Genomic DNA, 15964 nt, shown 5'->3' on the forward strand with positions numbered 1-15964 from the left:
GGAGTACCGTAAGTGCCTGTGAATTCTCATTGTGCCTCCCTTGTAAGGATAGTTCTCTCTCTTGGAATTTTTAGACACAAACTGCAATATCAGTAGTTGAAGAGGATCTAAAACTTCTACAATTTAAGCTTAGAGCCTCGATGTCTACTAAATGTAACCTGGAAGGTAGGCGGCTTCCTGAGAAGAAAGTGCGGGGTTTTTCACCCCTTGCAGCGCCACCCTCTCCGCCAGCGTGCAAGCCCTGTGCACACATCCAGCTCAACTGTTTTATCCTTTGCAGACCAAATCAAGAAATTAGAAGATGATCGCCATTCGCTGCAGTCGGCTAAAGCCGTCCTGGAGGATGAATGTCAAACGCTGAGGCAGAAAGTGGAGATTCTAAATGAGCTCTATCAGCAGAAGGAGATGGCTCTGCAAAAGTAAGGTGTTCGTGCCTGCTGGCCGTCTTGTCATGCAGGCGAATGTGTGCACTGCTACACAGAATTTTGTCTTTTAAAAAGATTATTTTTGTAGGTTTATTCTATCCGTGATGAGGAGAAGTTTGTCTGCCCCTCTCGTTTCCCATAATTTGCCTTTTCCTTTCCATTGGAGTCCGTTGTCGAGGTTGTTGCCTGCAGTTTGTCTGGCAGGGAGTGGTTTACCGGTGCGAACGGTTCCTCCTGCGGCACGCTTTGTGAAGACCCGGTCCATCCCTTTCGTGGCTCTGCCACGTACTTCACTTTCTTTCTTTGTGGCATTTTAAGTAAGTGTGATCTGTCTTGTGTCTGTTCTACTACTTCTTTTTTTTTTTTTTTTTTTTTTTTTTTTTTTTTTAAAGATTTTATTATTTATTTGACAGAGATAGAGACAGCCAGCGAGAGAGGGCACACGAGCAGGGGGAGTGGGAGAGGAAGAAGCAGGCTCACAGCAGAGGAGCCTGATGTGGGGCCCGATCCCACAACGCCGGGATCATGCCCCGAGCCGAAGGCAGACGCCCAACCGCTGTGCCACCCAGGCGCCCCTGTTCTACTACTTCTTAATACAGCCTTTCAGAATCTTGAGTGATTGTAGGACCTGATGTTTAGTAGAATAAATACTCCAAAAGGAATAGTTAGTTGAAGGTATCCTAAGTTTTGGAGTTTAGTCAAATGCTCAGGTTAAACGTTACGTACTATAATGATGGCGAGGATGTTTGGAGTTTTAAATATAGACATACCTGTTTAGTGTGTATATTTAGGTATTAATCTCCTGAAATCTCCATCTCAAATCTGAAGTTAGGTCTGTTTTTTGAAAGATAGACTTTTGTAGTTCAGTTTAAGTTTTTTTCCTTCACAAAAATATCTGAATTCTCTAAAAATAGGTTGTCTGTGGTAGTGGCTATTCGTGTGTGCCCCCTGCTTTACTACGGCCTATATGGTGGCCTCTGAGGCGGCTTATCCTGCGAGCAAAGCTCATCCTTTTTTTATTTTTTTAAAGTTCATCTTTTTTAAATGCTCAGGCTACTACTGTGTGATGCCACGAAACATAGAAAGCATACCACTAATACTCTGATTCTTTGCTCACCATGCAGTGAATTTAGATTTTCCAGATTTTGTTCAGGCCAGCTCTAAATACCTGGCCTTTCAAAGAAATATTTCTAATTTCATTATTATTTTTTTTTTAGAGCACTTCTTTGCCACCAGTAGTAATCTTAATTTCCTAAATGAGAAGTGGTTTTCTTCATGATAGTCATCGTGGCACTGTTTTATTCAGTCCATCCAACACGTGTGGGTTGTACCCTGCTTTCCATGCCCAAAGCCTGGGTTAGTTCAGGCCCATATTCTCTTTACTGCCAGTCCCTGACTGGTCCTGTCGCCACCTGCCCTTTCTCTTACCCCCTCTTCCGGGCTCTCATTCATTCTCTCTCAGCCTCGAGCGAACTTCCTTAAAATGCGAGTCTCTGCATGGCCTCGTGTGCTTAAACTCTATCAGGAGCGCTCCGTTCTCTTCTGGGTCAGTTCCAGACTCTTGCATAGGCACGAAGCACACTTCCCCTCAGTTGTCTGCAGCAGCTTCTCCAGGTGCATTTCCTGCCGCAACTTCTGATGCTTTCTGACCTGTAGCCACACTGAACACAGTCCCTCACTCCACTCTGAGCCTCGCTGTTACTATGTATGCTGTTTTCTCTGCAGTAAAATGTCCTTTTACAGTTTTTCCACCTGGCAGTTTCTGCCCATTGAAAGGTTTATGCTCCTTAAAATCTTTTCTGGAGTGTGTTGTAGCATAAATAGGTACGTAGCTATAGCGACTGCGTGAGTGCTCATTTTTCTATAATGTAACTCAATATATATTCAGTATAGATTGAAATCTACCTGTTACTGGGGCACCAAGCTGGCTCACTTGGTAAAGCATGTGACTCTTGATCTCAGGGTTGTGAGTTTGGGCCCCATGTTGGGTGTACAGATTACTTAAAAACATCTAAAAAGTAAAATAAATCTACCTGTTACTATTTGCTTTCTGTTTGATGGCCTCTTCTGTGTTCCTGTGTTTCTTCCTCCTTTCTGGCTTTCGGATTGTTTGAGTATTTTTAATAATTCTGCTTTTTCCTCTCCTTAAGCTTGGTAGTTAAAGGTTGCTCTTTCTCTCCTCCTGTAATTACCCTAAAGACCACAACATGTGCCCTGAACTTGTTACAGTGTGACATACATTAACAGATGTACCTCTTTCTGGGCTTTAGCTCCTGTCTGACATAGATGCTGAGTAACATCTTCATTCTCTCTACACCTAAACTCCTCAGACGTTTTGTTGTTGGACTCCAGTGCTTTCCGGCCCGTGCTGGTTCCACTGACAACACATTCACAGTCCTGGTAGCTCTTCTTTCTCTCCCGTGTCTGTAGTCTTTCCTTGGGGGTCCCTTTCATTCTCCTTGAAGGACAACCTTTAGTGACAGATATGATCAGTTTATCTTTGTGTGAAAACATCTTTTTTTTTTTTTTTTAAAGATTTTATTTATTTATTTGACAGAGATAGAGACAGCCAGCGAGAGAGGGAACACAAGCAGGGGGAATGGGAGAGGAAGAAGCAGGCTCATAGCAGAGGAGCCTGATGTGGGGCTCGATCCTGTAACGCCGGGATCATGCCCTGAGCCGAAAGCAGAAGTTTAACCGCTGTGCCACCTAGGCACCCCTGAAAACGTCTAAGGATCGTTCTGCTGGCTCTAAGATGCTTGCAGCAAGTTACTTAATTTCATTAGTTTGAAGATAACCAGTTACTCTGTGGTTTTATAGTTCCTTTGAGGAGTCCAGTATCTGTCGTCTTTTCCCTCCTCAGTGTCTCACTGCTGCCCTTGCAGCCTTCGGTCATTCTTTCTGGTTCTTCAGCAATGTTTTTGGTAGGTGTTCAGCTGTGGGTGTGTGTGTTTGCATGTTTTTGTTTCTCTGCCCTCCCCTGATTTCGTTTGCATTTATGCTGCTTGGAGTCATTGGCACCTCTTGATTCCAGGGGCCTTTCTTTGTATATTGATTCTGCCTCATTCTCTCTTCTTGTAAGATTCTGTTTAAGTTTTTTTATATTTCCCCTGGGTCTCCTACATTTTTACCTGATTTGCTGAATTCTGGATGGTGTTTTTTCTGACCTGTCTCCTTGTGTGCTGAGATTTCACTTCACTTTGTCACATTAGCTGCTAAAATCATTCATTGAGGTTTTTTTTTTTTTTAATTTATTTATTTGAGAGAGAGTGCACGCACATGTGCACGTGCACAGGGGGTGGGGGGGAGGAGAGAATCTCAAGCAGAGTCCTCTCTGATTGAGGAGCCCACCCGATGTGGGGCTTGATCCCACAATCCTGAGATGATGACTGAGCTGAAATCAAAAGTCAGACGCTTAACTGACTGAGCCACCCAGGCGCTCCTGTTTATTGAGTTCTTAATTTCAGTTACTATGTTTCAGTTTTATAGATTCTGCTAAAATTTATAATTTTTACTTTCATTTCTTTATAAGCATAATTATTTTAAAAGTTTGTGTAATGATTCAGCTGTGGGTCCATCCCTCTTTGTTTTTTAAATTTTGATCTCAAAGTCTTGTGGAGTGCCTGGTCAGTTTTGACTGAGTGGCAAAAATTGTCTATAATAATCATAGAGGAAACTAGAGATCTGGATGGTGTTATTTTCCTACAGAAAAAATTTGAATTTATTTCTAGCATGAGGTCGTTACTTTAATCCAGTAGGCAATCCAGGTCATTTAAAAATGGCCTCGTCCCTTCCAAGGACACTGTGTTGCCTGTTTGCACAGCTCTTTCTAGTCCAGACCCAAAGCCTTGGACTTTTACTGGAGGTCCCTCATTGGCGACCTTGAACTCCATTTTTCTTTGAACCCAGATCTGTTGAAAGCTCTGCTCAGTCTCCTTACGTGTCCAGTGTCTTCAGTGCATGGAATGAACCTGGAGGAAAGGTGGCTTCAGATTCCAGGCTTGTAATTCTGAGATTCCTTTTTTTCCTGGAGTTTGGCCTCCTATATTAACTTGTCAGCTAATATATTAGCTCTCTGTTGCATGCAAGCACATTCTCTATATTTTTGTCCAACATTCTAATTGTTCTCGGTATTCTCAGACCAATTCATTCATTACTGGAAAAAAAATTCTGATTGATCTTTAAGATTCCCATTTTCTCACCTCTCTTCCTAAGCCAGAGTCAGGGATTTTTCGGTTGTTATGTGCATCTTTTACATATTAAACTGTGAGCTCTGTTAGTGCGGGGATAGTACTTTGCCCAGGCTTTTATCTTAGCATTTTAGGAGGTAACCAGTATAGTATAGCCATTCATAAAATACTTTGCTGAGTATTGAATGGGCAGTTATAAAAGAATACATAGACCTTTTTCTCTTTCGTGTTATTAAACTTTTTAACCATATAGCTCTTGTCATTTTGCTTCTGATTCGTAGAAATTTAAATTACACTTAGTTACACTTCTGAATTAGACTTCTAGGCAAAGATGTACAAGGGTAACAAAATAGCATTTTTAAACCCTTAAACATTGCTACCATCGCAATTTATTTTATAGTAGATGGGCATCTTGAGCTTGAAGGTTAATTGGATTAAAACCAGTTTCCAGTAGGTAAGACCCTGATTATGGAATAGCTGGATTCTTTTTCTGTTTTATTCACTAGACATCGCTAATTCTGAGATTTTTCTCTTCTCGAATCATCATTCCATCGAAATAGAAGGAGTTCCCTATCTGAAGTGCGGGAATGTTCTGTAGTTAATTGCATGGGTTAGAAGCTAGAAGACACGTTTTAAAAGGTTCTTCTTTCTCTGGCTATCTTATCGTGGTACCCATCTTGGATTGAGGGGCAGACCTTCCATGGTAAAAACAAGGGAAATAATTACAGGTTTTTCTGTGGTAGAAATAAGGGAAGTAATTATCCCTTGCTTTAGCCCAAGAAGCTTAATAGTGTGAGGTTGTTCAGCCGTGGCCTTCCACAGTCATGTAACCTTTCATTCCGTTAAGCACAAGGAACTTGCCGGTGGGCATATGGTGTGTTTGACATTTGCTAAACTGTTTACTAGTGAGTAAATTATGAGAAGTTAGAAAATGCAGGTGATTTGCCGGTAGGCCAGAGACCGATTTTTATCCCGGAATGGCAAGTTTGAATTCTTCCCTGACTTTGTGTGTGTGCTTTAGAGGGGAGGGGAGGTGATGTGTGAGTAGAGGCGTTCGGACATTGCTGGGAAGACAAACACGTCTGACTGACCAATTTTGTCTTAGGAAATTGAGTCAGGAAGAGTTCGAGCGGCAGGAGAGAGAGCAGCGGCTGTCCGCTGCAGATGAGAAGGCGCTTCTGGCTGTGGAGGAAGTAAAAACGTACAAGTGAGTTCAGCTTCAAGAGTGGTGTCTGTGACGGGGGACTCCTGTTGGTGTCTTTAAAAACCATGTTACATTGTGTAGAACAAGGCAGCACAGAACATAAATGGTCACAGGATGTGAAAAGAATAATTCCTATGAGAAAAAATGCATCTTAAGTTAACAAAGAGAACAGTGTCACAGCAACAACCATTGCCGTGTACCCAGTACTGGCAAGACCGTCTGGGAACTTGGTTCGTGCCAGCGGTGCTGGGCGGTTCTGTGTGTTGGAGGGGTTCTCTCAGGAAGCCTGCGTGCTGTAGTGACGTATCCGAAATCACTACAGCGCTTATGCCGCTTGCTAGGCCCAGCAGTCACAGCTTTGTGGAGGAAGAGAGTCATAGCAGGATTGCTTGAGAACACTGAAGAACAGTCAAGAAAATTACAGTGTTGTCAACTCAGACTCTCCAGCCATTAAATAATAAGGAAATTAGGTCATCTTAATTTGGATCGTATTAAACTCTTACTGTAACCACGTGAGTATGTTTCTAGTGTGCGTGAAGTCTGTGGGAGGGCAGGTGTTGCAGGAAGGGGGACAGAGTGAGACGGTTTCAAATTTTCTGTAGCTGCACCGTAACTGATAAAAGCAAGTGTGATTCTTAGGCGCAGAATTGAAGAGATGGAGGATGAATTGCAGAAGACAGAGCGCTCCTTTAAAAACCAGGTAATTCTCCTGCCCTGCGGCCATGGGGTTCTTCAGCATCTGAGAGATGCTGTTCGTGGCTGAGATGAGGAATCCCCGCACGTAGTCATCCACGTGTTGTCTTTTTCAGATTGCTACTCATGAGAAGAAAGCTCATGATAACTGGGTAAGATTTTTTCTTTTCTTTCCTTTATTTTGTGTGTAGTCCGCCAGTGCTGATTTGGATGTTTGTCTCCCATAGCTCAAAGCTCGCGCTGCGGAAAGAGCTATCGCCGAGGAGAAGAGGGAAGCCGCCAACCTGAGACACAAGTACGCGATCTGGAATTCCGGTTTCTCAGCGCGCTCTTGGGTTTTCAAAGACAGTGCTGCTGGGTATCTAATAAGGAATGGAGGTTGTATTTCATATTTAAGTTTATTCTTTCTCCGTATTCAAGGTTACTGGAATTAACTCAGAAGATGGCAATGCTGCAAGAAGAACCTGTCATTGTGAAGCCGAGGCCGGGCAGGCCCAACACCCAGAACCCTCCGTGGCGAGGTGGGCCGCGCTTTTGGGGGCAGCACCCAGGGCTGTGGTGCGGAGTGTGTGTGCGTTACATTCTGGTTCTGTGGATCTTCATTCTGATGCCCTAGAAGTCATCCCCGAACTTACTAAAGAAAGGTTGCCTCAGAGTGGGTAACAGTTCGCTGTTGTCTTCAGGTCCTCTGAGCCAGAATGGCTCTTTTGGTCCATCTCCAGTGAGTGGCGGGGAGTGCTCCCCTCCACCGACGGCTGACCCGCCTGCGAGGCCTCTCTCTGCTACACTTAATCGAAGAGATATGCCTAGAGGTGAATTTGGTGAGCATTCACATTTTACCTTGTAGTAAACTGTTTCTAGAGGTTCCCCCCCCCGCTTTTATTTGAGAATTCTTTTTTTTAATTTAAATTCAGTTAACATATAATGTGTTATTGGTTTCAGAGGTAGAGTTCAGTGATTCATCAGTCTTACCTAACACCCAGTGCTCATTCCATCATGTGCCATCTTAACGCCTGTCACCCACTTTCCCCATTCCCTGACCCCTCTCCCCTCCAGCCACCCTCAGTTTGTTTCCTGTTATTAAGAGTCTCTTATGGTTTGTCTTGAGAATTCTAATGCAAGAAGCTTTTAGAATTTGGGTCTGTCCAGTATAGGGAAGAAAATGTCTTAATTTGTCCTGGTGTGTAGTCTGCCGCAAGATCTGCTTTAGAACAGAAAGCATTTATTTATTGTTAACGTTAATATAACATCTGTAAGTATTAAAGATACATAAGATGTATAAGTAAGAATATATAATTGTTACTGTTTGCTTTTACTTTCTGACTGTGAAGTCTTTATCTTCACATTTCTATGGAGTTCCTCTCTCGGATATTATAAAAGGAGCTTCCAGCCTGTACGATTCATGCAGCATACATTCGTTCTCATTAACACACAGCGCTGCGAGTCTGTTTCTAACCTGAGACGCTCTGTAATCCTTGGTAAGATACGGAGTTGGATTGCACAGACGCCTGTACAGCCGTATCAGGCCTGTAACTTGAAGCACCAGCTGGTGCCGTTAACGTGCAGGTTTTATTGCTGTTCTTTCAATCCAACAGTTCTGGTTTTAAATCTTTAACTCTGTGCTTAAGTTGGGATTTCCCCTCATGTATTAGGAGACCCGTTTTTAATGTGCTTTCTAGGTAGAGTTGAACCCGGACCTGTCCACAATTGGTTTGTTTCTTCTGAAAAATCTATACAAGAGCTCTGTTCTTTCTCTCAAGGGTCAATGGACGGACCTCTGCCTCGTCCTCGATGGTCATCTGAGGCATCTGGGAAACCCTCTGCCTCTGGTAAGGGATCTGAGTATTTTAAGAGTCTAAAATCATGGAGGAAGTGGGGAGAGATCTCCTGTTCTTCTTCAGAGAGTATGAGTGAGGATAAGTCTAAATCCATTCTCTGGCCTTCTGCAGATCCGGGATCTGGTGCAGCTCCCATGATGAACAGCAGTTCGAGAAGCTCTTCCCCTACGAAGGTGTTAGATGAAGGCAAGGTAAAGTCCGCAGCAGCTCAGCTGTAATTCGTTATTCAGGAAACCTTAAACTTCTGCTACAACACCCTCTCTCTGCGTCGCCCACCCTGTTTGTGTGTCTTTTATAGCTGTACTATCTCATTTTTTTAAAAAGCAAACTGTTCCCCAAGACCCTGAAGGTTCTTCAGTTCCCAGCAGTACATCTGTGGCCGAGCAGTTGGTAGTAGTAAGTACTTGGAGGTTGAGGACTGAGCTGAGCTGTTACTTGGTGTATTTCTGGAAAGGACATGAAGAGCATGACACTAATCTGCTTTGCTTTGAATTGCATGGCAGTATTGATCTTATTGTTGTCTTTGACTTGGAAGTGTTGCTGGGTTGCTGAAATCTGGTTGGGTTTTTTTCTCCTTTTCCTGGTTTTGGTCAGGCTGTTAACCTGTTCAGAACATCTGCTGTAACTAAAGAATGTGGAAAGTCATCACTGCAACTTTATACAGTATGGGTCAGCACTGAGTGTTGTGAGGCAACGTAATTATATAGAGCCTATCCCGTTCATCTGGTCAAGCGTGCTACTGAAGACTGTCCGCGGTTGGATACTAGGCAGGCCCTATTTGGAATAACTTGAACTTACAGACGGGTAACAAAAGAACGCTTGCTGGAAGTGAAGTACTGAACAGTGAAAACATGTCATTCCTGTTGTGCCTCTTGCCAGCAGTGGCCTTCAGCAATGTGCACATAGCATATTCTCCACGAGCGCTGCACCGCTCCTCTGACCATGGCTCACAGAGCTGCTCTGTGCTGAAATCAGAGTTTGTGTGCTCTGATTACGTAGAATTTTTTTTTTTTTTTATTCGACAGAGATAGAGACAGCCAGCGAGAGAGGGAACACAAACAGGGGGAGTGGGAGAGAAAGAAGCAGGCTCACAGCAGAGGAGCCTGACGTGGGGCTCGATCCCATAACGCCGGGATCACGCCCTGAGCCGAAGGCAGATGCTTTAACCGCTGAGCCACCCAGGCGGCCCCTAATTACGTAGAATTTTTAACCCAGTTTCCCATGGGAAAGGTCAGTGTCTCTTTAATATAAAGCACAGCGTTAACTAGTGCACGAAGGTCAGTACTGGAGCTGTGCCTGCTGCCTCACACTGCTTCTGTTGGAAAATGCTTCCAAGTTTCAGTGCAGGACTCCAGGAACACGCATCGCTTGAGGTTTTTTCATCCAGGAGCAGCTTGGACCTGAGACCCTTCGGAGTGGACTTCAGAGAGCAGAGGCCCCTTTGTTAGGGAGGTAGAGGCCCAAGGACAGCCTTGGAGGCAGACCTGATACTGAATTGCAGTGTGGCTTATGTGCTGTGTGACCTTCAGCGGATTATCTGATAGTCTGTGTCTCTGCGCCCTCATTCAAACCAGTGTTTCCTGCTTAGAGCTTCATCTGAGGATGAGAGAGAATACGTGAAAGGAAATTAAAGGCACTCTGAATGGTGGCTCTTGTGATGTGTAGAGAGTGGATTTTTCTTCGCCCTTTTCTGTCCATGCTCAAGATGGAAATAATGTGCTTTTGTGGCAGTGGGAAGGACGTGGGGGCGAAGGACTAGATCGTGGTGTTCGTGGGAGTCACCTCGGTTAGCGTCCTTCAGCCATCCTCTTGCTTTCTCTTCCCCTTGCGTATTCCAGTAGTAGTGGGACTCCAACACACCTGTTTGCTTCGGTGCCATCCCTTTAACCTGCCTAAGCTGCCGGCGGGAACAGATGGGAGGGGTCAAGTTTTGTTGCGCTGGTTCTGTTCTTTGGACAGGTGCCTGACATCCGCTTCATTGGGTTTCAGCTTTTACTGGTGTTGGTGCTTTTGTGTGTCATACCAGAGTCTTTCAAAACTATAATTGTTTCTTTCTGCTCTGCAGGTGACCATGGCTGCAAAAGGGCCCCCTCCTTTCCCAGGGGTGCCCCTCATGAGCTCCCCCATGGGAGGCCCTCTACCACCTCCCATTCGATACGGACCGCCTCCTCAACTCTGCGGGCCTTTTGGGCCTCGGCCACTTCCTCCACCATTCGGTATGATGATTGAAGAGTAGTAATTAACTTGTAGAGTGTACTTCATCTTTTCTCTCTGTTCCTTGTTGAAATTTTAATAGTGGCTTTTATAGGCCTATGTAATGAAAGTGTAAGACAAATGAGAGTGCATCTTAAACTTTTCCTCAAGTTTTTAGGACACACAGGGTGCTGCATAATCCCCCTTGGGCAGTAGATCTCTTGTAGATGAGAGATATTAATAGAAAGCCAGAAATATTACTTCTGCAGATGGCTCGAACGTAGATACATAGATTATGAAACATAAAGCTTGTAATCACCACAACAGAAGCAATGGATCACAGAGTATAAAAGAGGGAACGATTCAACTTTCACTTCCTGTCTTGGCAATAAATGAGAAGGAAGTGTTAGCTCAAGAGAAGGTCGAGTTTAATGCCTATTAAACGTTGCTGAATTTAATTAGGGGGAGCTTAGAAGGCCTTTCCTCAGTAGGGCAAGCGCCTGGATTTGAATGGCATGTTTAGGTCCATGGGGAGCAACTGCATGAATCGTTGACATAGCGGTAGACCCTGGAACTTCCCTTTATCAAAACGTCTTTGTTGCAGTACAGCCCTTCGTAATCTGTCATCTCGCTACAACCTAGGGCACGTGCAAGTACTAAACCAAGCCCTTGCGAGAGAAAGATGGCAGAACTGTGTAATGGAAAATACACAAGGTAGCTAGAGCCATGTTTAAGTCTGCCTGTGTGGCTTCCTGGCCATCGGCATAAAACTTACCTCAGTCTGCCTTGTCTCTGAAGTCGGAGATGCCATCACCTGACTTCTGAAGTTGTGAGAAATTACTGACATACCCAGAGTCCTCTACATTTACATGTGTTCATATGTATTTACAGTACTTTTTATTTTTCCAGGTCCTGCTTTACGTCCACCACTAGGCTTAAGAGAATATGCGCCAGGCATGCCACCTGGAAAACGGGACCTGTCTCTTGATCCTCGAGAATTTTTACCAGGACACACACCTTTTAGACCTTTAGGCTCTCTTGGCCCAAGAGAGTACTTTATTCCTGGTACTCGACCACCACCCCCCACCCACGGCCCCCAGGATTACCCACCTCCACCGGCTGCAAGAGACTTACTGCCTTCCGGCTCTAGAGACGAGCCCCCACCTGCCTCTCAGAGCGGTAGCCAGGACTGTTCGCAGGCTTTAAAACAGAGCCCGTAACTCTGACCTCTGACATTTAGTCCAAGAAAGTGGACTGCGCATATTCGTTAGAGTAAAGGGATTTCATTGGCTTCAGAATCCAAAAGTTTATTTTAAAAGGTTTGTTTTTAGAACTAAGCTGCCCTGGCAGTGTGCATTTTTGAGCCACACAATTGAAAAATATCATTTCTCCCCTAAATAAAAACCACCTCATAAGCTAGAGCCTCCTTACAACTTTGAAATGTGCAATAAAGAATACCTGTGTTTTAGTTAATGTAGCGTATGTACTGCTAAATGATTCAGAAGGTCATGAGAAATATGAACATTTCCTGTGGAAATGCTAGAAGAACATGTATTTCCATTTATCATCCTGTTTTTAGTGAACACCAGTTGAACACAGAGCAATGGTGTTTAGCAGCTTGGTTTTTTAAAATACTGGTCGCAAAGACTGTTACGCTAAAAATGTTTACTAAAAGATCACTCAACTTTCTCTCCCTTCTTGCCGAAGTTCTTTGTAGTAATAGTTCATAAAAATTTGGTTATTAGTATTTCCCAAGTGTCTGTTGTTTCATTGGATTGCTTTCTCATGAGACTTACCATTCTGGAACCACGTAAACTCCGGCTCGCAGAACTGACGGCCGTGACTTGGCAGCACGCTCCCTGCTGCTCAGTGCTCGGGAGGTTCAACCTAAAGTCCCCTGGAAACACCACAACCGTATGTCTTCCTCGTTCTTCAGAGAAGTCACTGGGCCCATCTGTGCGGCATTCACGTGCTTTCCGGTGACTTCGCAGCCTCCTTGAGGAGGGTCTCCTGAGCATGAGCTTACGGTAGTGGCAAGAGTTGTTTGACCTCACCTCATGTTCTGTGGCTTTTACCGTTCTTGCATTAAGGGTGTGTAACAGAAAACTGAAAATATGTTGTGACTATAAAAAGGAAATTTCTTTTTCAAAAAAAAAGTAGTCTATTATTTCTCCCATACTTTGCCTCTGGTTTCCAAGGAAAATGGCAAAAAAGATCAGAAGGGGGCAATACTATGAGAAAGAATGATTCAGGACTCTGCCCACAGTTCTTTTTGTTGACTACTACTACTCCAAATTAGTACTGGAATGTTGACACTTGTATTTAAAAATCAGTAAGTCTGAGAATCCGGGATTACATCATATTTAAAGTATTACTATACCTATTATTACATCATGTTTTTTAAACAATGTTTAAGATTTAGATTAAATCCAAATTTTAAAAGGCTGGTAGTATTCACTGCTTAGACTATACTTTCCCCTTCTCCAAAGTTTTATGTCATGATACTACTGAAACCTACACCATGACCTGTCACCGTTATAATATTTAATGTGCTAATACCCTATAAAATAAAAAGAAGCAAAAGCTTCTCTGTGAAAGTTTTTTTTTTTTTTTACACTAAAAGATACCACTTTGGAAAGAGAAGGACCATTGAAAGAAGACAACTCTTTAAGATTCACAAGGAATACATAAATAGTTCTCCAGGAAGAGAGTTCGTATGTCTTCCCATTTAATATCAAGAATAGAGGAAACTGAAGAGGAACACCTCCACAGTTCATAGCAGAGGTTATTTTTAACCATGTAAAATAAGATTGAATCCACAAATACAACTCTGGAGTAAGGTCCCTCTCTTCAGGACACAAAATGATGAAGTTAGTTAATGTAATTGCTAATTTTATATAATAATGAAATAGATGATACCTGCTAGCAAAGATTATCAAATTGGAAAGGTAGATTTTAGTCTTTTTTACCTCTAAATACTTCTGGTGTTTGTCCTGTATCTCCTGTTCCCGAGAGTCCATAAGCTGCAGAGCCGTTCCAGTGCAGCTCACCTGAGCCGGGGTTGTCACCTCTCCGCGCCTCCCGCGGCCCCTGGGCCACAGCAGAGCCTGGCAGCCTCCCGGCCCCCGGGGCTGCTTCACGGGGCCTCTGCAGCTCATGGGGCGTCTGGGCTTAGTTGCTAAAATCATCTCATTTATGATAAAATCATTTCAAGCAGCAGCGTTTCAGCCTGAGAGCATTTCTACTACAGTTCTTGTCCAATAGCTGCTTTTTTTCATTGGGAAGTAAAAAATAACTTGTGGGAAGTACTGTATTCTGTGTCTACCGCTTCAAGACGATCCCGTGTCACCCCATTCAGGTCTGAATGAAAGCTACGCTAATCACACAGCATTCCATTCAAGCTGCTTTAATACTGCTGAAAGCCATTGCCGTTCATACCAACCGTACTTATGTGAGCGACAGCAGATGCTCCTTCATACAAATTACCACTGACGTGCATGTCTTATGGTCTGAGAAAAGAGAAAGACCAACAGATCGGTTTTGCTACATTTTAATAGTAGGTACTTTAAGGGATTATTTTTTTTAGGTCTCGTCAGCAACATCGAACAGAAGGTACTGAGTACTCCACAGGGTACAGAGTGCTGCCAAGCACCTTAGAACATTTATAGGACTTGGAGAAAATGTGGTTCTTGCCCCTTAAAGACCTGACAGTCGGGGGCTGACAACTCAGTCTAAGGGTTGAGTGAACAACAAGGTAATTTATTAAGGCAAATTCTTTATCCCCTTGAGCTATCGTGGACTGAATCATTTTTGGAATTAATCTAATTATTAAGACAAGAGACAAGACTTAAATTTGGTTGAGAATTCTTTCAGGCTCAAGTTTTTAACATCCATCTTAAACAGAACTGACACAACCGGAAGTAAAGACCAGCTTTCTTTAAGTGCAAGGGCCAGAACACTTCACTGGGGCTACTTATTTTAAAAAGTACACACTGAACTGTAGGACTAGGGTTATTACACTAGGTTAAAAACAGGCCAAATACTGGCTCTGCGTTCCTCTCGTGCTAGCATTGGTCATTCAACATAGTGAATGTTAAACGTGGGGGTCTGCATCTAACCCACAGAGAGCCCGCCCCCAAGGTTAATGTCCTGTGTATATCAAATATCTACCTCGTGTGTCCTCTGAAAGTTTTATGTATGCCCCATTAAGTCAAAAGTAATGTAAATAGTCAAATTATAATAAGCTAATGACCTGCATATTTCCATATGGATGAAAGTCAATATATCTACATAGGAAATAAATGGCAATCCTATCTACCTATCTAAAAACAACTAGAGTCGCTCCAGATTTTGCATACTCGCCACTCTAAGAAGAGGTATGCAGGCTTTAAGGTTTCACAATCAGTTGTCAGAAAAACAGCAGTTACTCCTGCGGTATCTCGTTAGCATCCGACTCAGATTAGATTACATGACTTAGAAGATGGTACAAAGCCATCTAGAAATCTGTAATTATTCCGACATGGTTCCATCATTAACCCTAGAATCACTATCAGTGATTCTAGAACAGCTAATCAGTGGACTACAAATGCGCTCTTTCAGAAAAGCAATCTGGTCATCTGGAAAAATCACAGCTACAACCTGGGAACCCTCCCATCTGGGTTACTGATCCGGCCAAGGCACACGATTTCTAAACAGGAAAACTATGAGATCAGGGTGAATTTAGGCCACCTCGGAGGAGCAGCCTATAATTTTCCAGACTGACCTCCCTGGGCAGCATAAGCGGTCCAATTCCTCCTCTCAGAACAATTTCATACTCTCCTACCCCCATCAGCCCAAAGTTAGGCATTAACACAAAAAACCAAAAAAGCATATTGGAGCAAAGGGAACAGATGTGTAAACTCTAGCACATTCTTATTGCTGTATTAATTTTGAAGACGAGCACATCCTACCCACAGCAGTGTTGTTCCAGGAAGCAGGGCAGGAATAGTGGTAAGTTAGAAAAGAGACTATGAATTGCACAAATACTATAAAAGTAAAAACATGTTTCAAAACTACGATAAGCCCGTATCCAAAGGAGTCGTCTATGTCAGTGGCGTGCTGGACTGTGAATTCCGCGGGCTCGCTCTGGCCGGCCGGCGCCCCTGCAGCCTGCCTCCTGCCTGGTGGAGGGGGAATGCGCTACGCGGAGCTGGGATGGTGGCTACTGAGTGGGAGAATTCACAGACGTTCCAGGTGACTCATGTCAGGATCATTCCTTGTGCAAAGTCTGATGTAGATGAAGATAAAGTGGTTTCTTGGTCAATAACTGCAATTTCTTTCTTTTAAAGTCAGTGGGTTTCTTGTATCTGTAACCACAGTAGAAAAGTCATGGTTTAACATACTTGGGTAACCGACCTGTTCCACAGTCACACACTAAGAAGA

General features: G+C 43.5%; 2 protein-coding genes across 5 annotated transcripts in view; one reads left to right on the forward strand and one right to left on the reverse strand.

Annotated features, from left to right (window-relative positions):
* MIA3 (MIA SH3 domain ER export factor 3) overlaps positions 1-13129 on the forward strand; it is a 55821-nt gene extending 42692 nt beyond the window's left edge. For 2 of the 4 annotated variants that reach the window (XM_034667216.1, XM_011218107.3), the window contains 12 exons: positions 75-165; positions 281-419; positions 5721-5822; positions 6459-6519; positions 6629-6664; positions 6740-6807; positions 6933-7033; positions 7196-7333; positions 8273-8341; positions 8462-8541; positions 10416-10566; positions 11453-11763. In XM_034667216.1, the coding sequence (XP_034523107.1) occupies positions 75-165; positions 281-419; positions 5721-5822; positions 6459-6519; positions 6629-6664; positions 6740-6807; positions 6933-7033; positions 7196-7333; positions 8273-8341; positions 8462-8541; positions 10416-10566; positions 11453-11763 (1347 nt within the window). Of the gene's footprint in view, positions 1-74; positions 166-280; positions 420-5720; positions 5823-6458; positions 6520-6628; positions 6665-6739; positions 6808-6932; positions 7034-7195; positions 7334-8272; positions 8342-8461; positions 8542-8674; positions 8747-10415; positions 10567-11452 lie in introns of all 4 variants that reach the window. The other 2 variants (XM_034667215.1, XM_019794046.2) reach the window with 2 other exon arrangements.
* A 948-nt stretch (positions 13130-14077) lies between these two features.
* AIDA (axin interactor, dorsalization associated) overlaps positions 14078-15964 on the reverse strand; it is a 34882-nt gene continuing 32995 nt past the window's right edge. Inside the window, exon 10 of the mRNA XM_002914180.4 lies at positions 14078-15888. Within this exon, the coding sequence (XP_002914226.1) occupies positions 15792-15888 (97 nt within the window). The 3' untranslated portion in view covers positions 14078-15791. The remainder of the gene's footprint in view (positions 15889-15964) is intronic.

Source organism: Ailuropoda melanoleuca, chromosome 8, assembly GCF_002007445.2.
Source record: "Ailuropoda melanoleuca isolate Jingjing chromosome 8, ASM200744v2, whole genome shotgun sequence".
Taxonomy (NCBI): Eukaryota; Metazoa; Chordata; class Mammalia; order Carnivora; family Ursidae; genus Ailuropoda; species Ailuropoda melanoleuca.